This window comes from Callospermophilus lateralis, chromosome 10, assembly GCF_048772815.1.
Source record: "Callospermophilus lateralis isolate mCalLat2 chromosome 10, mCalLat2.hap1, whole genome shotgun sequence".
Classification (NCBI taxonomy): Eukaryota; Metazoa; Chordata; class Mammalia; order Rodentia; family Sciuridae; genus Callospermophilus; species Callospermophilus lateralis.
This window is the reverse complement of record NC_135314.1, coordinates 32,262,163-32,285,820: the sequence shown is the minus strand read 5'-3', so window position 1 is coordinate 32,285,820 and position 23,658 is coordinate 32,262,163. Positions and strand designations below refer to the sequence as shown.

The 23,658-nt window shown below is 31.9% G+C and overlaps 1 protein-coding gene across 1 annotated transcript in view; it reads left to right on the top strand.

Annotated features, from left to right (window-relative positions):
• Gbe1 (1,4-alpha-glucan branching enzyme 1) overlaps window positions 1-23,658 on the top strand; it is a 268,536-nt gene that overhangs the window by 116,024 nt on the left and 128,854 nt on the right. The window contains exons 4-7 of the mRNA XM_076867808.2: window positions 8,533-8,658; window positions 9,468-9,603; window positions 11,785-11,875; window positions 15,918-16,127. Of these exons, the coding sequence (XP_076723923.1) occupies window positions 8,533-8,658; window positions 9,468-9,603; window positions 11,785-11,875; window positions 15,918-16,127 (563 nt within the window). The remainder of the gene's footprint in view (window positions 1-8,532; window positions 8,659-9,467; window positions 9,604-11,784; window positions 11,876-15,917; window positions 16,128-23,658) is intronic.

Sequence of the window (23,658 nt, the reverse complement as noted above, 5' to 3'; positions counted from 1 at the left end):
TGATAGGTATATTTATTTCCCTATCATTGTACAGTTCTTTCTCTTTTACCACACATACCTGCAAAAAAACCAGATCTTTGTATAAGGAAATATAGAGAAGACTGGTAGCGTTGAAACCTATGAGACTTTATTTTTTAAAGAGTATTTGAATATTCATGAATAATTCTTCTAATCATTAACAGTTTTCTTTAATAGTTATTAACTATATCTTTAGAATTGATTCTCAGTTTGTATTAAATACATAATTGTATGTTTTCTCAAAAGAGCTTACATTTTTAGAATTATGTATTTGTTATCTACTCTTTGGAATTTCTCTGTATTTCTAGTGGTTGCATTATTTCTTTTTTTCCCCCCTCTACACTTTATATTTTACTTCAGTGAAATAGCACTTAGAGTGATTGCTTAGGAATCACATTCTTTAAGTGATTCAATTTATCACCAGATAGACTTTTGTAATTATACTTAATAAAATAATTTAAAAAGAGCTTCAGCTCATCTTATGATAGTGCCTCTCCTGTCCTATCACTTCTGAAAATACTTCTTAGATTTTTTTATTGACATTATACCAGATTATAACTCTGTTTACTTAATAGAATTCTAGCCTTCACTGCACATGGATGAGTCTTTTTGAAGCACACTTTTTCAGTAATGAAAACTCACTGATTTTCCCCCTTTTCATGTTTTTTTTTTCTTTTATTACTATATTGATCTTTCAATATCTTGGACGTTTAAATCCTATATTTTTTATATCATGGGTAATTCATTTGTTTTCTAGCCTAAGACACCTAATCAATCTTTACCTGATTACAACATCTCAGCATTGTTCCTCTTCTTTTGACTTAGGAGTAGTTATTCTCACTTGCTCAGGGATATTATTTTCAATGACTGCTTCCTAAATCTCGAATAATCCCTTTGGATCTTTTCTTTTTGTAGTGACCTCTCTTTATACTGTTTTTGTTCAGGTAATGTACTTGAAATGAAGCAAACACTTTATCAGTTCTACTTAGTTGTTTCTTTATGTCTTTAAAGATTTTGCCTCAGTGGAGAAGCAAAAGACAGGAAAAAAATGCAATTGTAATACTTACTAACTAGGCTAGAAGATTGGGGAACTGGGTGTAAACCTTGGGGGATAATAATCTTTTTATAGGTACAGAAGCATCTGTCTTTCTAAATTATTCTAAACAAGGACCTGCTTTTAGAAGAAGCAACTGCTGATCTTCATTTATTTCCTTTTGACAATATTCTGCAGTTTCTTCTCTCCCAAGTGTAAGCATTACAGAAATGGGTTTATAACTCTAATTTTATAATTGGCATTAAACCAAGGGCAAAATAGCTATGAGGATTGCACCTTGAAAATAGTCTCTTTTAGTTGTACACGTGGGCGTTTTTTCTGTGAAATTCAGGTATGATTTTATTTGATACCCATTAGTATCACATTATAGATTTATTTCTTTTATCTAATACCCTTAGTCTTTTAAAGAGGACTTTTTTTTTTTTTTAAAATAGCTTTAGTTTTATTAGAGAAATCCCTTCACTGTCTCTACTCAAACTGTTGTTATGGATTCAACCTTGGAAAGATTTCTAGTTTCTTATTAAAGAAAAAAAAAAACTAAGAGGTGATAGAATGCTTTAAGAAATCTCATGCAAAGCTAAAATAATATGAACTAACGAAAATTTACCAGAAGGTTATTGATTTTGAAGTTCATCTGATTTGTATCTTTGCTTAGTTTAACTATGTCAAATGTATTATCTTTTCTCTTGTATAGTGTCCAGTGTTGCATAAGGTATGAACTCAGGGGGATTAATTTAATAATTTAATCTCTCTCTTTTTTTTAGATGATCTGTGATTTATTGCTTAGATCAATTTCCATTTTAAAAAAGACAAGAGCAAAATATACAATTAATATTTACTTTTTTATTTTATTATTTTTTTAAATACACGATAACAGTGTAATGCATTAAAATCCTTATTACACATATAGAGCACAATTTTTTATATCTCTGTATATAAAGTATGCTCACGTCAATTTATGCCATTATACATGTACTTTTTTGCATTACAATTCTTAATACACATATATCACAATTTTTCATATCTCTGTTTGTATATAAGGTATGTTAACACCCAATTCAAGTCTTCATACACGTACTTTGTATTTAATCTCTTTTCCACCTCTCTCAATCCCATTTCTCATGGTAGATATAAAGGACATGACAAGATTTATTTTATATGCAGGTAGCTTGCATAAAGTTGTTTGAGTAATTGAAAATTATGAAATAAATTATGAAGCAAAGATGGAGATCTTCAGAATATATTAACTTTAGTATCCACAAAAAAATTACCATTGGTCTACAAGTCTATTTTGGTGCCAATACCATGATGGTATTATGAAATGGATATCATTACCCTAATACATGTGTGAAAACATGAATGGTGTGACTCTACTTTTTGTTCACCCAGAGTCATGAAAAATTGTGCTCTATTTGTGTAATATGAATTGCATTCTGCTGTCATATATAACTAGAATAAATAAAAAAGAAATAAAAATTTTATAGGTTTCTTGGTTTTCTTCATTCATTTATAGAACTATAAACTCAAAGTTCACAATGAAATACCTTTAATATCAGAGAATGTTTCTGATATTCATCATTCTAATTAAAAACTCAGAATGCAATTTTTTTTCATAAAATTTTTTTTGTCCACTGATCATCTATTTAAGTAGTCTAATCTCTGTTTAATGAAGAAAACATGTCAGATAATGAGTATAAAAGATAGCCTCTTAACTTTTCCATGTTGTATATTTACAGCCTTTCTGTATATCATATAAGGATTGTTTGTTTTTGTTTAATCTCTGAAATAATTATGTGTGTAGAAGCTAGCAGCAAATGCTATGTATTACAAGTTCACTTTTTTGAAGGATTTTCTATCAGTTCTGAAATGTATTAGTGTTTATTCTGAAGGAGTTTGCCTTAGGAATTCTCAAGGAATTGTTTAGTGAAGGTCACTGAAATGTCTTGTGCATGTCCATCTACTTTTTGAACGTATGAAATGACTTTTTGAAAGTATGAAAAGATATAGTATGTTAGATCGACTTATCATTATGCTAGCCTTACCTTTTAACTCTTTCAGGCACTGATCAAATTTAACTAAATTTAAGTATTTTCTGCTTTATTCTTAGCATGGCTGCATTAGCTTTTGATGGCTACTGTACACATTTGATAGCTTTGAATGACAGAAATTTGTTCTTTCACAGTTTTGTACACTAGAAGTTAAAAATCACTGGGATACAGTCAAGGGATTGGGAGAGCCACACTTCCTCCAGAGATCTCTAGGTGAGATTCAGTTCTTGGACACTTGGACACTTCCAGCTCTGGCAGCTGCTGGCTTTCCTTGGCTAGTGTCTACTTCACTCAGACCATTCCCTCTCTGAGTGCGTGGCCTCCTCCTCCTTTCTCTATTAAAAAAAAAAAAAATCCCTCTTTTTCCCTCTTCTATAGATGGATACATGCGATTATGGTCCTCAGTGATTCAGATTGCTCCAGATGCTAACTCTAATCATATCAACAAATATTTCTTCTTAGTCATATAAGATTTCATATGCAGATTCTAGGAAGTAGGATGTAGAAATAATTTGGGGGAACATTTTCACTTTCCCACTGGCAAAAAGATTCTTATGTAATTTTATTAAATGTCATATTGTTCCAGCAGGAATAACTAGTAAAACTGAATACAATTCAAAGCAGTAGATCTTAATTTTTTTGAAAGGTCAGTAGTAAAGTTTAAGTTGAATTAAAAAGTGAGATTTAAAAGATTCAGTTTAAATTAAGCTATTTAAAATTTTTGTTAATTATAAATTTTATCTGCATTTTAAAATAAAAAATTAATATTATTTATTAACATTAAACACATATTCATTTCTTCAGAATACAGGTTATTGGTAGAATAATCTGATTTTTCTCTGGAATATCACTAATTTTCCTACTTCATTATGCATTTTCTCAAATAATTCTTTTCTTTACATTTTTATTCTGATTGTCTAAATATTCCTTAGGAATACATTATAATATATGTATATGTAAACATTTCTGTCTTTTTTTCCCCTTCTTATATGTGAATGTGTGCACACTTTTGTGTGTGTGTGTGTGTGTGTGTGTGTGTGTGTGTGTGGTATTTACTTGGTGGTTTGTACCTGTGGATTCCATCTATGGATTCAACCAACCTCATATTGAAAATACTTGGGGGAAAAAATGTGTCTGTACTTCACATGTACTGATATTTTTTGTTATTCCCTAAACAATATTGTTCAATAGCTGTCTACATAATGTTTACATTGCTTTAGGTATTAATGAGTAATCTAACAGATGACTTAATGTGTGTGGGACAATGTGTGTAAGTTTTATGCAAATACTATGTCATTTTATATAAGGGTCTTGAGCTTATTTAGACTTTGGTAACTAAGCTGACAGTAGTCCTAGGATGAGTCCCACACAGATACAGAGGAATGACTATGTATATTTTGTTGAAAATATACACACACACACGTCAGTATTTCTGTACATATGTGTGTGTATGTGTGTATATATGTGTATACATTTTTTTCTGTGTATATATATAAATATATACACAAACACATGTCTAGAAATACTGATACTCAGCATTGCACTCTGGTTTGGTTGTATTCATTATTGGAATAAACATAGTTTTGATATTATTGGTAAATAGTCATTGCCCAGGGCCTTGATAGTATCACACCTACCACCTTCTTGTTTCTTCTAGATCTCTGCATAAGCCAACTACTAAAGGGTTAATAACTGGCAAATTATGAGGCCTGCATGGGCCTGCACTCTGTGACCATTATCTCATCTGGTTGGTGAAGACATATATGCTGTGTTTATGAGTATATGTATATCAAAACATGTATTTTTTGAATGTTTACAAATTTTTAGTTATAACTTTTAATAATAGAAAGGAAGTACATTTTGTTATATGAATTAGAAATGCCTTTGTTTGACCTGTACACTATCTAATACTTGTTTTAGTCAATATCTTTTTCTTTTCACTGTACTTGAAGCATTTCTTTTTCCAAGAAAGATTCTACTCATAGCATAAGGAGACAGTGTTTCTTTCACAGTATTATTTTTAATTACTAAATTCCTTTACAGTGATTGGATAGAATTTTTAAAGTTTTATTTTGTTAAAAACTTTCAGTGTACTTAAGATATACAAGATACACAATTTGAATAGCATAGCTGGGCAATTGTGATTATGTAATTCATATATTTTCAGTCTTTAATACAACATACTTTTAGATTCCAGGAACTATACAAGTGAAATGGAGTGATAATATAGAAACTTATATCTGAACAACAAAAATTAGTAAAGATCCCCTAACGTTTGTGCATTAGGAAAATGTAATATATTTATTTTCATAACTTGGAAGAATTATTTTGTAACTTACAATATGATTCAATAGTACATTCTTAACAATTATATATTATCCAATTATTTAGTTTTTATCAAAAATTAATGGATTAATAGACAAGGGTGTAATTCTTTGGGCATATCCTGATTATTTCCACTGATAAGTTCCATAATTAGAATTGCCGTACCATTCGAATTACTTTCTTTGAGCTTTTGATGCTTATTGCTAAATTGCTACTCAAAGATTTTATGCTACTTTATACTCACTAGCAGTGAACAAGATTTTCTATTTGATAGTATCAAGTGAACTCTTCTACCTATCAGTTACTGTACTTATTTATCACTGTTGAAAGATAAATTTGCTATACATTGTACGTTGATATTTTGATGTTGTGAATTCAGTGGTACAAAATCTTGTTATCTAAATATCTTTGCATCTGGAATTTAAACATTGGAACATAACAAAAATCCAGGACATTCTGCCTCCTTTCCCCAAAAAGGCTTCATAAGCAAAGTTAAGTTCAAAAACTCATATAATTTTACTCATATGTATATATTTTCTCATTGTAATGTTTTAAAAATCAGATTTATTTACTATATGTCTCTAATTTGATTGTCTCAATAATTTAGGAAGAGAAAATTAAAAGCAAAGTGAGTTGTCCTATAGACAACTGTTTCAGGAAAGTTCAAAGTATTATAACAAACTTCCAAAATCCAGGAGCCTAAAGAATAGATAAACTATGTGATGTTCACAAAGTTTTTCACATGTAGTAGAAAGATTTTTCATATATATCATTTGGTTATTATTTTATTTCTAAGAAAGGAGGAAGAAATTGGAAAATGAAAATTCTTTATCCTTACAAGCAATCCTGTTACCTGTTTGAGAAGGAAGAGAAAGAACTTTTGGAAATAAACATATTGAAATAATTCAGTAGATGAGCAAATAATCAGATGTGCAATTTGGTTTTTCCCTACCTACAAATTTAGAAGTTTTTCTGTTACCATTTGATACAGTCTGGCAAAAAACATGGAACTCTCATGTCAATGACAAATGATTACATTACAGTAAGCAGCATAAGCATCATGTTTGTATTGGTTCCCTTTGTCTTCCAAGCCTCTTAGGGATAACACTGTAGGGTAAGATGGCTACTACTTACACAGTGGGTTTGTGTCATAGTTGGGGAATGTTGAGCTTTGAGAAACCATTATTTTTATAGCAAGCAGTACAAAAGCCTACTCTGTATATTTGAGAAAGACATTATTCCTCAGGATTGCCAGCTACAAACACAATCCTAAAAAATGGTCCCTGAATGGTATAAATATACTTTGTATACAACCAGAGATATGAAAAATCATGCTCTATATGTGTAATATGAATTCTAATGCATTCTGCTGTCATATATAACAAATTAGAATAATAAAAAAATGATCCCCAGAAAATATTGCTAGGGACTTGATTCTTGGCATACCCAGCAATAAGTGTAGGAGGGTAAGAGGATAATGGAGAGACTGTTGCTTCCAGCTTAATCATTGGTAACATCTGAAGACGTCTGTGTGTATTGCAACATAAAAGAATTAATGTTCTAAAGGATGTGGAGTCATATTCAGGGTGTATACGTTCTTAAAGTTTGAAGTATTCTATCTTCAGCAGACATCTTCAAAAATGATTATGCATTTATGATCTCTGCCTTTAGATTGGTTGTAGACCTATTTATAAAATAGAAGGATTGATTATGCAGATTTATAATATTTTGTTTTATCATGGTCTGAGTTTGTGAGTGAGCACCTTTTTAAACATGCTGAAAGGACATATCATTTGGGTTAAAATACTCCTGAAGTGAATTGGTTCTACTGATTCATGCTTTTGTGATGATGAATAGTAGCAACACACTGGCTTTAATCAGCGTTTGTGAGTAGAAGGCATAATGAAGAGGGAGAAAGAATTTCGTTCCTCTTCACCACTAACCCACCTGCTCTGGCATAAACCATGACTCATTCTTTTTGGCCTCTGAAGGAAGTGCTATGGAAGTCTGTTCATAGCAAGTAATGATCAAGAGCTCTGTGTTCAGCTTTTGGCCCTGCTGCTTGATGATTTGGGGACTTCTGGCAATTCACTTAATCTCACTTAATATTTGGGTCATAAAGTTTTTCCAGAATCAAATGAGACATGAATGTGAAAGTCCTTTCTAAATTATAAAAGCATCATACAAATATTTAATTTCCAAGAATATGAATACTTGAGCTTTTCTCTATTAAAGGAGACAGACTGGAGTATATGTTCTCTTTCAAAGCTAAGATCATAATACAGTTTCTAATCTGAATATTTCTTGATCATACTCTGCTTTTAGAAAGTTTAATAAAAATATGACTTTGTGAAATAGCTACAATTTCAGTCACTCAAAAGCTCCATTTACATGACTGGATAAATTCAAAGTCCTTTATTCACTACGAACTCTAAAATGTTGGATTCAGCAAAACTGTATTTCATTTCATTATTTTTTATTATTGAAAACACCAGTGGTAACCATATGCAAATATGAGCATAGATGTCCATGGCAAAAGTATTTGGTTTTATATGGTGAGGTATACTTGGTAAAAGAAGTTGAGAATGATTAGAAATTGTGTATTTGTGTGTGTGTGTGTGTGTGTGTGTGTGTGTATTCAAACCTTTCTTCTTTAGATTCATGAAAATGTTATCATTAATTCCTATGAAAAGGAAAAGAAAGTGATAATATAACTTATCCCTTTTTATAGAAAATACTACTACTACTACCTTTGGTTGGTTGATTTACTTACAGCAGTTTACAAATAATCTTCTTATCTTTTTAATATCCACTGTACATTTAATTATCCATTCTGCTGGCTGGTTTGCAATCAAGGAAATTGCCAGAGAATCATAAAATATCTAGGCTATAAATGAGTCGAAGAATCAAATAGTAATAGCAGATGAAGAAAGCAATGCACATAGAATTTAAATGTGTTCTCTAAGGATACACATTTGAATGGTGGTCTAGAATTTTTAGCATGTTTTTCCTTTCCTACTTGAAAGAGAGTATTATTTTAGAGTTTTGAAAGTGTTTTAAAGCAATAACATCTCATTATCTTTGTAGGTAGTTATTACTAGCAAGAGTGGAGAGATCTTGTATCGTATTTCACCATGGGCAAAGTATGTGGCTCGTGAAGGTGGTAATGTGAATTATGATTGGATATACTGGGATCCAGAACATCCATATAAAGTAAGAACAACAAATCTTTAAACAAATGCTTGTTCTAATATTTTCTAGGAAAATTAATTTTTACTTTGATATCTTTTATAGGTAAGTTCAAAGTGTTCTCTTCATCACTGGTTTAGTACTTTATATCATAGTATTCCTCTTAAACCACACATATATTAAAGTCCATCATCTGTAGTCCACAAATGTATGCTAAGATTTTGTTTTATACTGTGCTCACACTTAGGGAAAATACTAAATCTGTACTTACCAGTTTATAAAGGATATAAAGTTGTGTTTTAATTTGTAATTTCTAATGTATTAAAGGCTTCAAAGATATATGTTTTTCACTGACCTTTTTTTGAAGCAGGATCAGTATCCTTAGGAACAGGAAATGGGGAAGGCTATCTTATAAAAGTTGGGGTAATTTTATAACTGAATTATTGACAAAGGTTGAATGTTTCTTCAAACTCACTTTTGTCTCCCTTAACTTATTGAAGAGTATTAATAAATGATTTGTTTGGTAATTATGTATGCATTTCATAATTCCTGTATTTTTCTAAGACTTAGAAGAAAAAACAGCTCTTCACTCAGTGATAAGGTGTAAGCCTTTACATAATTTTGTTTTTTGTCTAAAATAGGTCCACTAACAAAATGCCAAAAATGATTTTTTCCCGAAAGAAAATATAGTAAATATAACTAATACCTTCTATGTTTGAGAACAGTTGAGAGTTTTTGACTGAGTTTATTCACCAAGTTACTTAAGATGCTTGATCAATTTGTGGCATACCTGAGTTCTTGCTTTAATTCTTTGTATATTTTGTATTCTGTAGTTTAAGCATTCCAGACCAAAGAAGCCAAAAAGTATAAGAATTTATGAATCTCATGTGGGAATTTCTTCCCATGAAGGAAAAATAGCTTCTTATAAACATTTTACTTGCAATGTACTACCAAGAATCAAAGACCTTGGTAAGTAATAACTGTGATTTTTATTCAGATAAAATTTTAATGAGTCTGTTCTCTTATTAGAAAAGCTAATTACATGTGTCTCTTTTTTGTGTTGAGAGATTAAGTATGTAATAGAAATGCATTTTATTTTAGGCTTCTCAAATTGCCCTGTAATAGTGATAGCGTAGGAAAGAGAAATGAAATAAGATAGAGCATAAGAATTTAAGATATTATTCCAATTTCAATTTTAAGTAATGTGAACTGATGACTTCCAAAATTGTAGATAAATATGTAAGCATAATTACTTTTCTGCAGGAGATAACCTGTATCAATTGAAGCGGTCATTGATCATAGCCTGTTCATTTTAGTCTGTTATGGAAGAAATCTTACATTTGTAAAGTACCTGGAACTCAATTTGCACCAGAGCATTGTATAAAGTCCATCTGGATGACTTACTTAGTGCACATTTGTGGAACATCTTCTGTGAGACACATTGTGATAGATGTTCATGTATTGGAGTAAAATGACACTAACTCTGCCTTCATGGGAACAAGTAGGAGAATAAGTCGCATATTGCTGCATTATTGATTCAGTATGCATTGTTTCTGTTCTTTTTCTTTCTAAAGGTAATGCTTTAAAAAAAAATCACAGTGTATGTAGCACCTGTTCCATTGTCTAGACAGGAAGATAAAATACATTTAATTATACTGCTTTTGCTACGCATTCCAGATTTTTGCTAGAGGAAAGGCATGCAAGTCAGAGTAAAAGTTTTTGGTTAGCTATAGATCTTAATTATCTGTTATGGATAAATAAAATTTCCAGACACCCCAATTAATTAAATGCATGGAGAATTTGATGTTAGTTATATTTAATATACACTGTATTACTTTTTTTATTGAATGTCTCTTACATTATAGAGTTACAAATTACTGTTGACCTAGTTTTTATAGAAGGTTCAACAGCACAGGATTCTTTTATTTACCTTTGTGTCTGAATTGCCTAGCTGAATAATTAGAACATAAATGATTACAGGTGTGATTAATAATACAAAATTATGTTAAAACTATAAATTTGTATTTGATCACAAGAATAATATTTATTTTTTATAAAACAAACTATTTTGTTATATGATATGTAGTAATTGACTTGTAAAATCTGAATAAGATTTTATATTTCTATTTTTCTAAGGCCTGGAAGACTCAATTTAATTTTTTAAAATGATAAACCAATAGCAGTGACTTTTCAGTAGATTGTAAAATCATGGAGAAGCAAGTACTCTTCTTTAGATGTATAAATCCTGAATTCTGATTGTTAAGTTTTGATTGTTCCATTATTAATGATATAATGAAATAAATGCATGAGAAACTACATTATTTCAACCACTAGAAATGAAACTAATTTTCACTTCTGTTTGTTTACATATATACTTATGTATTTAAATGAAATAGTAATGAATATATAAATTTATATAACCTTTAAGAAAATTATAAAGCTTGTATGAGTTGGACATTGAGTTTACAATAAGAAAAGTTTCTATGTATGTCACAGAATTGACATACATAGAAATGGATCTTTGAAATACAATATCTTCCTTTTTGAATCACTTCATTTTACTGTTAGTATAAAACGTTTGGATAGAGAGGGAGGTGTTGTATGCCTGTGTTGGTGTGTATGCATGTATGCACACTTGCATGGAGTACTTTTAAAATAGTGGAAAATAGTATTAAAGCTAGCTGTATGAAAGCTACTTTGTAAAAACAAAAATGATTGTGATATTTTTATGCTAAATAGTAAAAATGGCTGAAATATAAAGAAAGGCAAAATAAGCATATGTCATGAAATCAGTTACTTTTGTTTAATTTTCATAATCTTCAATATGGATATTACAAGTACAGTTGAAGTTTAGCATATGCAGATTGCCATATTTAATATTCTAAAGCCAAATTTAGAGTAGATTTGCATACCATTTATTGCTTATTAAAATGAAGACATTTCAAATAGCTAGCCAGTGTATAGCTCTTAAGAAACTAAAAGTTCAGTTTTTTGTTAGGAGGTCAGACAAGCAAATGATGTTTAGTAGTAGAACTTTCTAGATGATCAAAGGTTCTAGATTACTTGTAAAATTTAGGACCTTAAAACAGAATGCTTTTTTCATGTTTTTAAATGTGTATCTGAATCCCTATTTGACTTTTGCTTACACAGGATACAACTGTATTCAATTGATGGCAATCATGGAACATGCTTACTATGCCAGTTTTGGGTACCAAATCACAAGCTTTTTTGCAGCTTCAAGGTAAAAAATCGAAGTCTTTTTATTTTTATATGGATCAAAAATAAAAATGGATATTAATAATTTACATGTTTTAGAACCTATTTCAGCATTAACATAGTTAATAGAAGTTGAATATCTATCCTTAGAGGTTGTCCCTGATATCACTTTTTATGGCATGACTTCTGAAACTGGTACATGTTTCATGGCCCATGCTTTAGTCAGAAAATTTTCTCCTGTTAAAAGAGCTTCCATCCTTTCTGGAAAGATATTGACTCATAGGAAGGTTACTGAGGAGGACTTGGTAGGACATAGTCACAGAAACTCTGCCTTTTTCTGACTGAAATCTAAGAAATGTGGCTCTTTATCTAACAGTAAAATGAAAGATATTCAGGAATTCCGTGTATTGCAGCATTCTGACATGGATGACTACAAATTTAACTAGTCTAACATTGTCTCTGTTTCACTTAGTTTACAGTGTAGTGATATATAGACATTAATAATCATAAATATTGTGATTTCCACTGTTAGAGCTTAGAAGAAAATGGTGTTATGAAAGCATAGAATTAGGGTCTGAATAGCTTAGATTAGATCTGAACTGATGTTAAAACTGAGATCTAAAACATGGTTAAGATGAGTTGGGGGAAAAGTGAAATGTGCTTAAGTAGATAACATAGGACAGGAAAAAAAAAAAAGATACTTATTCATTCTCTTCAAAGAAGTTCTGCTTTTGGGCTGGGGATGTGGCTCAAGCGGTAGCGCGATCGCCTGGCATGTGTGCGGCCCGGGTTCGATCCTCAGCACCACATACAAACAAAGATATTGTGTCCGCCAATAACAACAACAACAAAAAACATAAATATTAAAATTCTCTCTCTCTGTTTCTCTCTCTCATCTCTCTCTATTAAAGAAGTTCTACTTGAATAAGTTTTCTGTATTTACAATCTCTAAACCCTCCCTTCCTATTCTAGATCCTTTTTTTTGGGGGGGGGGTACTGAAAGTCGAACCCAAGGATGTATTATCATTGATCTATAACCCTCGCCCTTTAGAAAATTTAAAAATTTTCAGACAAGGTTTTATGAAGTTACTGAGTTGGCCTTGAATCTATTTTATTTTTAAGTCTTAGCTGGGATTACAGGTGTGCACCACCACACCTGATCCATTTTTTTCTTGAACTCTTTCTACCTTTTTACAGAAAGTTTTTGTTGAGTATTGATGACTTTTACATTGTTAAGTATGTAGTCAGTTTACTTGAACTTTTGGCACCATTTTGCACAATTGCATACTTCTACTTTCTTATAGGTATTTTCTTTTCTTGACTTCCAGAACATCTTGCTGTTGTATTTCCTATGCCACTTGTTGCTTTTTAAATTTCTTTGCTTTCTCCTCTTTATCACTTGTATCATCAAATTTTGGTACTACTGCTCAGCTCTTGCTTCCATTCTGTTCTGTATCTTTCCCTTCTTATAGCTCTAATATGCTTTCTGTGCAACTCTCAAGATTTAGGTCTCAATTTTTGATCTCTCTTGTGAATGTCTGCCAGTGTCTATTTATTTCTGAAATAGCTAATACCTGTCCCAAGCTTAATGTATGAAAAATTAAAATTATGATCTTATCTTTCAACTCCCTTTTCCTGCTATTTTCTCTAATTTGGTAAATAACGTTTTTCATCTTCTAGTTGTTCAAGCCAAAATCTTGGCATTATACTTGACTATTCCATTTCTGTCCCTCCCTATACTCTATCCTAAAACCTAACCATTTGTTGCTTCAAAATCTCTCCCAAATCTGGCTGCTCACCTGCCACTATTGCTACCACCCTGGTACAAATTGCTATTCTCTTTTGCCTGGATTATTTCAATAGCTCTTTAACTGGTCACTCTCTTTATCCTTGTTTTCCTTCTCCTTCACTAAAATTTCCCCAATTCCATGACCAGAGCAGTCAATAACAAATGAACATCAGATCCTATCACTGTCCTGCCCAGGACTCTATGATAGCTCCCCGTCTCTTTCAGAATGATACCCAAAGGTCTTACTGTAGCTCATGCTACTCATCTTGGTTTTTGATGATTCTTTTATTATTATTGTTGTTGTTGTTGTTAATTAGTGCATTGTATTATACATAATAGTGGGGCTCATTTTGACATATTTGTAAATGAATATAACATAGATTTCTTCATTTTAGTTCCTAGTACTACTACTCCCTTTTCTCCCCCCACCCCTTTGATTTCCTTCCTTACTCAATTGGTCTTCTGTTTGTATTTTCATTGATACATTATAGTGTTATATAAAATTGGAATGCATTGTGGTGTATTCCTATATGCACCTAGCATAATTTTATTAACTCTGCTCTTTCTCTCTCAACCATTCCACTGAGGCTACACTAGCCTATTTATTCTTCAGGCGCTCTTAGTTCATTCCTGCCCCTGTGCCCTTCTACCTACTAAATTGTAAATTGTTCTCCTTTTCCCTTTCTTTCTTAAATATTGCTTTTCCTCTAAAACTTTATCTGCAAACTCTACTTAAAATGGAAAACCTGTCCCTTTTACCAGTGGCTTTTCTTTATTTTTCTTTAAAACACTTATTGCTATGTGACATTCTATGTGTTTTGCTTATTTATTTGTATTCTAGTTAGAATATAAATTTCATTAGGACTATGATATTTATTTTGCCCACTGCTGTATCTCTAGAGCATAGAACATTTCATGACACATGGTAGATAACTTTGGTAAACATTTTGCCAACAAATAAATGCATGAATAACTGAAAGTTTAAGGATGTTCATTTATTGAACACGTTTTTCAGTACTGGGAAAAAGGCTGTGTTGCTAGGATAATGAAAGGGAGAGGTAGGATATCATAAGATAGTCTAACATGCTAGAAGGGACCAAAATAGGCTGTGCAGTAGGCCATAATAACAGGGGGATGGGAATAGGAAAGACAGTAGAATGAATCAGACATGACTTTCCTTTGTTCAGTGTAGCTCCACCTCATATAGAAACACCAATGGAAAGTTATATTTCATGTATTGTAATATGTCCAAATACATTCTTCTGTTGTGTATAACTAAAAAGAACACAATTAAAAAAAGGGAGAGGGGAGAACAGTAATCTTCATTCTGAGGACAGTAGGAGCACAGTAGGTTTTTAATAGACAAAAAAATGATCATATTTATTTTTTGAAAAGATGACACTTGCTACTCAATGGAGTTGACTAGAGGAAACTTGATATTTACTAAAGCCTGTACTGAACCATGAAAGACCAGATGGCCATAGCCCCTACTTCAAGGCCATAAACAATAACAAAGGCAAATATTTATTTAAGAGGTAAAGTTGGTGTTATAAGAGACTGTAGAATCAAACCATAACATAGGTTAAGAAAGGCTTTCTTCTGGAAGTGATTTTTCTGTTACATGTAGACTAGGTCATTGTTTTAAACATAGACACACATGCATGTGATCTATCCATCTTTTCTGCTTGAGTGGTGACTAACATTACACTTTCCCTTGGTACACTGGTACCTGAAGAAGGGTTTCCAGTTTGGGAACAAGTTCTGGAGGGCTGGCTTTAATTAAGACACTATAGACATAAAAAGAAATACTCAGATAGCCCCGCATTCCCTATTCAACTGTACATATTCAAAGGAATGGGCAGATAAGTGAGTGTGAATAACCATGACTGCCTAGGCTGGAAAATGAAAATCAGAATATTTGGAGATAATCTTAACTATTTGCATGCTCAAAATGTTCATTTTGGTTAGTGTATAATTCTATTTACATCATGATTTAAATTAATATTATTTCCCTTAACATTTTTTTAATAGCAAATACTAAGCAATTTTGATTTGTATGTGTCAAGTACTATGGTATTTGCATATTTAAAGTATCTAGTACTATGCTGAGTAAAAAAACTGATGCACAATTGACTATTTGTGGCTGTAGCTGTAGCACTTAGCCAGCACTGGAGGCTCTAGGTTTAATCCCCAGTACTGCAAAACAACAACAACAGTAATAAATCAATTGGCTATTTGTTTTAAATATAATGTCATATTGTTTTTCTGTGTCCTTTAGTCGTTATGGAACACCTGAAGAACTAAAAGAACTAGTCGATACAGCTCATTCAATGGGGATCACAGTCCTCTTAGATGTGGTACACAGCCATGCTTCAAAAAATTCAGAAGATGGATTGAATATGTTTGATGGAACTGATTCCTGTTATTTTCATTCCGGACCTAGAGGGACTCATGATCTTTGGGACAGTAAATTGTTTGCCTATTCCAAGTAAGTACATATAATATGGAAGCGTATTCTTTGTTTAAAATGGATTTCAAGAGATTCACTAAATTCATTTTGTGTGTATTTTCTCATTATTATTTAATGTTCTTATTTTCATTTTATAAAAATTATATAAGGAAATTTAGCTGAGTTGGTGGCCACACCTGCAATCCCAATGACTTGGTAGGCTGAGGTAGGCGAATTGTTAGTTCAAAGCCAGCCTTAGCAACTTAGTGAGACCCTGCTTCTAACAAAAAATAAAAAGGTTTGGTGAAATGGCTCAGTGATAAAAACATCTCTAGGTTCAATTCCCAATACCCCACCAAAACAGAGGAATTTTGCCTTTGTATAGCATATGTAACCATGATAAGTTATGTTAAATTTCAATATAAATCATATATTTTATCTCATTTAAAATATACACTTTATAATGTTAATTGTTTTTGAATACCAAAAGATAATTAAATTAGGTTGACTTAATCATGATAAATTTACTGCAGTTTTCAGTAGGCCATGCTTTATATTTCAATATCTTCATTATATTATCATGATTTTTATTGCAGATAAAAGATTAGTTTATATCTAAAATGACATTTAACATTTATCAGTACATACTCTTTGCCAGTATAGACTCAGGTTTAGTGTTGAAACAGTGTATTAAGTTTAAACACAATTCTAATTTTTTTGACCAACTTAATAGAAGGGTATTTTAGGTGATCAAATTTAAATAGCATATTACAAAAATTTAAAAGAAAACCCCAAATACATTTAAATAATATTCATTATTCATCATAAGTGAAAATGTCACTTTGAACAATCAAAGTTCTGATTAATGTATAAGTTGAAAATCTGTTTATCTGAAAGTCTAAAATCTGAAATCCTCCACAGTAAGAAATTGTTTGAGTACTGATATGATACTACAAGTGAAAAATTTCACACCCAACTCTTGCATTCATGCTAAAAGTATTGTATAAGATTAGATTCAGACTATGTGTATAAAATAGGTAAATGTGCAACATAAACTAATTTTGTATTTCAGTTTGAATCTCATTCCTAAGATATCTCATTTTCTATATTGAAATTTTCTAAAGTCCCCCAAAACAGGAAATGTGGAATACTTCTGTCCTAAGCATTTTGGATAAGGGATACTCAACCTATAAAACTAATTTTTAAAATAAATGTTCTTAAAAAGTTTAATGTATTATCCTTTGGATATTGAATTATACATAAACCATACACATGCCCAGAAAATGGGCAGTATAGAAAAATTCTTCAGAAATGCTTTTGTAAAATGAAGAATTCCAATTTTTCAACATAAATTTGAAGACTTTTATATGTTTTTGCTGCACTCTTTTCTTAATATTATACATTTTTTTATATTTCATTGCCATATAGGAATCACTCATGTCAATTGAGGCAGCATAATATATGAGAAAAGACACAAGAGGGTGTCAGGTTTCCATGCCTTGCTTTTAGTCTGGTACAAATCAATTAATCATTATTATTCTCAGGTATTTCATTAGAAGAGGAGTTAATGTTTTGAAGCTAATATAATTCTGTGGAGGTATTTTTTATTTGTTTTACCTTTTTGAACATTGTATTTTATGCTGTAAATCTACAAGAAGTAAAAAGGACTGAACTTTGCTAATTTTGTGATTATTGAGTAAATCTTATAAAAGTAGAATGTGTATAAGAAGTGTAATTAATTGAACTCTCTGGTTTACTTTTGGATGAATTATGATTGACTTTATCCTTTAAAACTGAACCTTTCAAGAGCTGGGGATGTGGCTCAAGTGGTAGCTCGCTCGCCTGGCATGCGTGTGGCCCGGGTTCGATCCTCAGCACCACATACAAACAAAGATGTTGTGTCTGCTGAAAACTAAAAAATAAATACTAAAAATTCTCTTTCTCTCTCTCTCTCTTAAAAAAAAAACTGAACCTTTCAAAATGCATATAGTAAATGGTATATTTTAATGTTTCAAAATAATTCTTCTAATTAATTACTCATTAAATAAGAAATACACAAAATGGGTAGATTATTACATTTTAAAATAATTTTTTAGTTTATAAAGATATTTATTATAATGTAGTTTTCTGTACAATGAGACCTCAAAAGAGTACATTTAAAGTTATCTGATTTAAAGGGCTTATAGATAATTATTTTCAAGAACATTTCTGTTATAGAAATTGGACAAATTTAACAGTTATTTAATACTTAGTTTCCTTTTTATTGAATTGACTACTTTGTCAGATGTACACCTTTGGTAAATAAAATGTATTTTAGTTTTAATGTATGATGTTGCTATTTTTTTCTTCTCGTATTGGGGATGAAACTCATCCTAGGCAATTGCTGTACCACAGAGTTACATCCCAAATCCTGATTATTTTTTCATGTTGTTTGTGTGTCTACCCATCTAGCAGCATGGATCTGATGCAGTTTAGTTTCTAAGCTGTAAACTTATAGTGTCCCTGAAACTCAACAGTACCTTGCCATTAACGGGGAGACAAATAATAATAGCAATGCAAACATTATATAGCCTTAAATGAAACAGGTCCTGCTACGAAGCCTACAGTTTTGTCACAACAAATAGACATGATATATTCAGTTATTGCCTACAATAAAAATAGTAAGCTTACAGAAGTGTTTACAATTTTGAATGGTGGACAAAGAACAAATGTGGTGTAGGATGTGATGATTATGAGGAAGGAGGAGAGAAGATAGAAGGAAAAAAATTAAAGGATGAGTGAAAAGGGCAACAATAATTTGGATGTTAGCAGGAGAAAAAAGAAAGATTGATACAGATAAGTGAGAGAAAAAATATAAAGTAGAAATTTTAAAAAATTAAAAGTAGAAAAATGTCAAAAGAATAAAAAACAAAACTGAAATATACTAATCAGACATCCTAGTCCTCTATAAACTGATCCATGAAAAATATTCTGGATGAAAAGTTGAATAATTGGTTTTCCCTTGGAGATAAAAAGTTGTTTGGCTTCCCTTCTCCAGTGTTAGGTCTGGAGTGTGATGCTTTCTTCACTCTCAGGGTGGGGTTGCTAGGGTTTGAGGTTTAATCCTGGAGATGGAACTCCTGGGGGCAGTGTTTAGGCTTATGTGTGCTCTAGGCTCTTTTCCAAATGCCAGTTGGTCTGAAGATTTTAAATCTTTCACCTCCAGGTTCCAGCAATTCTAGTCCATTCTGTAAGACTGCACTCCAGGAATCTCCTTTGGGTTACACTAGTGGTGGGGGAGCCAATTCTTAGTCTACTATGTCACTCACCTGTGGACCCCATAATTCCTGGTCACAGATTTTATCTCCAGACTCAATATCTCCAGCCCCCTCTTTTTCAAATTCCTAGTCAGGGCTTCTCTTCCCGCTGGTCCTACAAGCAGCCAGATTAGAGGGGTCAGGGAAGCCAGGTGGTTTTCCATGACCAGTATTCCCCTGTGTAAACCTCTTTCCCTTCTTGATTTTCTCATAGTCACTTAGACACAGTCTCTGTCATGCAATGTGGGTTTGCCAGGCTTGTTTTTTTTTGCCAGACTCTGATTTGTAATAAATCAGCTCTTCTGGCTTTCCTCCCATTGTATCATGGCTGCAAAATGATTCCTTCCTCAGTCCTCCTCATACTGCCAGGAGTGATGTGGATTTGCATCCTATAGTTTGGTTCAGCAGTGTCTTTGATCTCTAAACTCTTCATACCTAGACACACCTCTGTCCTCCCCCAAATGGGGGTTCCTTTAATTCCCTTATTGCTTTACTGTGTTAATGGAGGGACTGTTTTGGCTGTGCCTCTGGCAGTGGCCGCAGCTTCCCACTGGAAATTTCTTCCTTAGTTTATTATATTTGATCTCCTGAGTCCTTGATCTGTTTTGAGTATCCAATATTAATTTCCAATAAAGTCCCCCCTAATTTTTTGTTCATTCAACCACCTTGCTGGGAAGCTGCCTTTCTGTTTTCTTGGTTTTATAGCATGAAGCAGCCAGAGAAGTGACCTTTCTATTCCACCATCTTTAGCCTTCCTCTGTTATTTGTTATTTTTAGCTATGCATGAGAGTAGAATGTATTTTGATATACATATGTCGAGTATACCTTTTCATTCTTGTGGTTACACATGATATGGAGTTAAACACTGGTTGTGTACTTATATATGAACATAGGAAAGTTATGTCTGATTCATTTTACTTTCTTTTGTATTATCATTCCCACTTCTATTCCCACCACACCCACCCCATTGTGTGTTAGCATCCACATAGGAGACAGTATATTTGGCCTTTGGTGTTTTGGGGATTGGCTTATTTTACTTAGCATGATAGGCTCAAGTTCCATCTATTTATAGGCAAATGCTATAATTTCATTCTTTTTTTAGTGGCTGAGTAAAATTTCATTGTGTATATATACCACATTTTCTTTATCCATTTATCTTTTAGAGGGTACCTATGTTGGTTCCAGATCTTAGCTATTGTGAATTGAGCTGCTGTAAACATTGATGTGGCTGCATCACTATAGTATGCTGATTTTAAGTTCTTTGGGTATAAACCGAGGAGTGGGATAACTGGGTCAAATGATGGGTCCATTCCAGGTGTTCTGAGGAATCTCCATACTGCTTTCCAGAATGTTTGCACAAATTCGTAGTCCCACTAGCAATGTATAAATGTACCCTTTTTATCACATCCTTGCCAATATTTATTGTTATTTGTATTCTTAATAATTGCCATTCTGATTAGAGTGAGATGAGTCTCACTGTAGTTTAAATATCCATTTATCTAACTACTAGATATGTTGAACATTTTTTCATATATTTGTTGAATAATTATATTTCTTCTGTGCAGTGTCTATTCAATTCCTTTGCAAATTTATTAATTGGGCTATTTTTTCCATTGGTGGTGTTTTTGGGTTCTTTTTATATCCTGTATATTAATGCTGTGTCTGAGGTATAGATAGCAAATATTTTCTCCCATTCTGTAAATTCTGTGTTCATGTTCATGATTGTTTTCTTTTTTGTGAGGAAGCTTTTAGTTTGATACCATCCCATTTAGTTGATTCATGATTTTACCTCTTGCACTTATTTAGGAGTCTTATTCAGGAATTCTGCTCATAAGCTGATATGATGGAGATTTCTTCTTCTAGTAGGCACGGAGTCTCTGGTCAATGCCTAGTGGTTGATCCACTTTGAGTTGTGTAAAAAATAATTATTTAAATTAGGTTTTTAACTATATGAAACTTGAAACATTCTGAAACTCTTTTGATTATTGTCTATATATGTATGTGCAATTTACTGGAAATTTAATAATATAAAGTTCATCAATTTTTTTTCTTACATCAACCTCCTTCTATTTTACTACTTAGGACATGTCATTTAATATTGTTTTAGTTTGATACTGAAGCCATTTGTATAATCTCATAATTCATTTCATGATCATATTTATGCTATGCACTTTTGTGTTTTAGCTGTTTAATAAACCGGCTCAAAATGTAGTTACTTAATACAATAGCAAGTATTTTGTTTCCAAATTCGTAAGTTGAGTGTACTTTAGCTGGGATACCACTTCTCTTTTTGTTGTGTCATGTGAGATGGCTTAATTAATAATCATAACATTCACAATTGTATTTGCACTATCCCCTTTTGTTTATTTATTGCTGTTTAACAAACCAGCATCTGTCAAAAAACAGTATGTGTAGGATAGCATTTCATATGGTCTGCGTCTAGATACTGACACAGTGTCATTTCAACTGTAAACTATTGGTCAAACAATCATAGATTCAAGGAATAGGGAATAAGGATCCCACTATTCAATGGGAGATGAATTAAGGAATTTTAAAGCTATCTTTTAAAATTTCCATACTTGATAAGATTTGAAGTCACCCTATGAATAGGCTACTTCACAATTTCAAAGAGATTTATTATAAAGTCTGTCTTTGTGGAAATATTATTTATCTTAGTCATAATTTGGCTTTATATCTAAAAACGTACTTTTCATTATAAAAGAGATAATGCCATTGTAATTAGAAAATATAAAAAAGCACACAAAATCCAAAATAAAAATATTATTCTTGCAATGCAAATAACCTTCTTTTATTTAGCCATGAATTCATTTAGTGAATCTCCCATACATGCACATAAATGAAAACCCAATCTTTCATTTACACCACCTGAATATGATAGCTACTTCATTCTTCTATAATTTTGAATTGGTTCCTTATGCAGATTAAATCAGAATCTAAAATATAAGTTACATATTTTAAATATGAATTATTTTCCATTCTTTGCTTTTGATAAGTTAATTTTATATCCCATTGATAATTACACATACAAATAGCAGAAGGTTTGCCTCTTCTTTTAAAACTTCTGTAATAATTTTTATATGTAGTATTTGAAAAAAATTCATCTTATATAGAATCACTCTGTAGAGATGTTACTCATTTTTATCCTATCTATATGTCACAACCTGTCACCATTTATAATCTCTGATTCAAGTGCCATCATCAAAGTTATCAGAATTAAATCTCTCACTCTGAATAGTGCCAGAGATCCTGACTGTGCTATTTCATTACCTGCTATGAATAAATTTCCAATCAGGAGCTGCCCATGTTTTAATTTTCTGTCTTCTTGGCTGAACTGCCTCCTGGCTCTGCTAAATTACTAATGACAGTTCATAACACAGGTTGGGCTGTCCTTTCTTCAGTTGGTAAAGAGAACTTTTTGACAAATCTGTCACCCATGAGTTTCAGGAGTTTCTAGAGTGAGTAATAATGGATAAAACATAGAGATCTCAGCTTTAAATTTTGTTTCCATATTCCTTTGGCACTATGTAAATGCACTTGCTGAAGGAACAAGACAAATGCAGATGTGTTGAGCTTAGCTTTAACCATTGCTAACCATTACTGAATCTTCAAATGAGAACCTTTTCTTTGTTGCATATTCCTTCCAAAGATATTGGATCCCAAAGGAGGCAGCATGGTTGGAGATAATGTACAGTTTTTCCTCTTCAACCTCCATTCAGAAACAAAATTAGTATAATCATATTCTATTGTCTTGGGTTAATAATGTGACCACTATTACACTAAGAGATACTCTATTCTTGAGTTGGTGCAGTTCCTTTCAGAAGCTAAAGTGAATCTGATTTCATTTTTAGGGTCCTAACTACATGGAATCAAGCAACCCTTACTGTAGACAGTATAGTATTTGGGGCTTGTTAACCAAGTTAGATCTCTTCCACAAGTTAGAATGTAGAAAGATATTCATGGGGTTCTTCCCTGCTGAGAATGGACTTTTGGATGTTAAGTAGCTGGACTATGTATATATTTTTTAGTTTGCTAATTTGAGGAATTACATTGATTGATTTTATATGTTAAACCAATTTTGGATTCCTGAGGTAAGCTCTCATAAATACAGATACAAGTATTTGAGACAAAATTTTAGCATATTTATATGCTATTACATAATGACCAAACCAGTTCTTAATGATAAATCTAAATTTAAAGGTTATTATGTGTTGATATATTAGCTAATGAGCATATGACACAATCATGATTAGCAA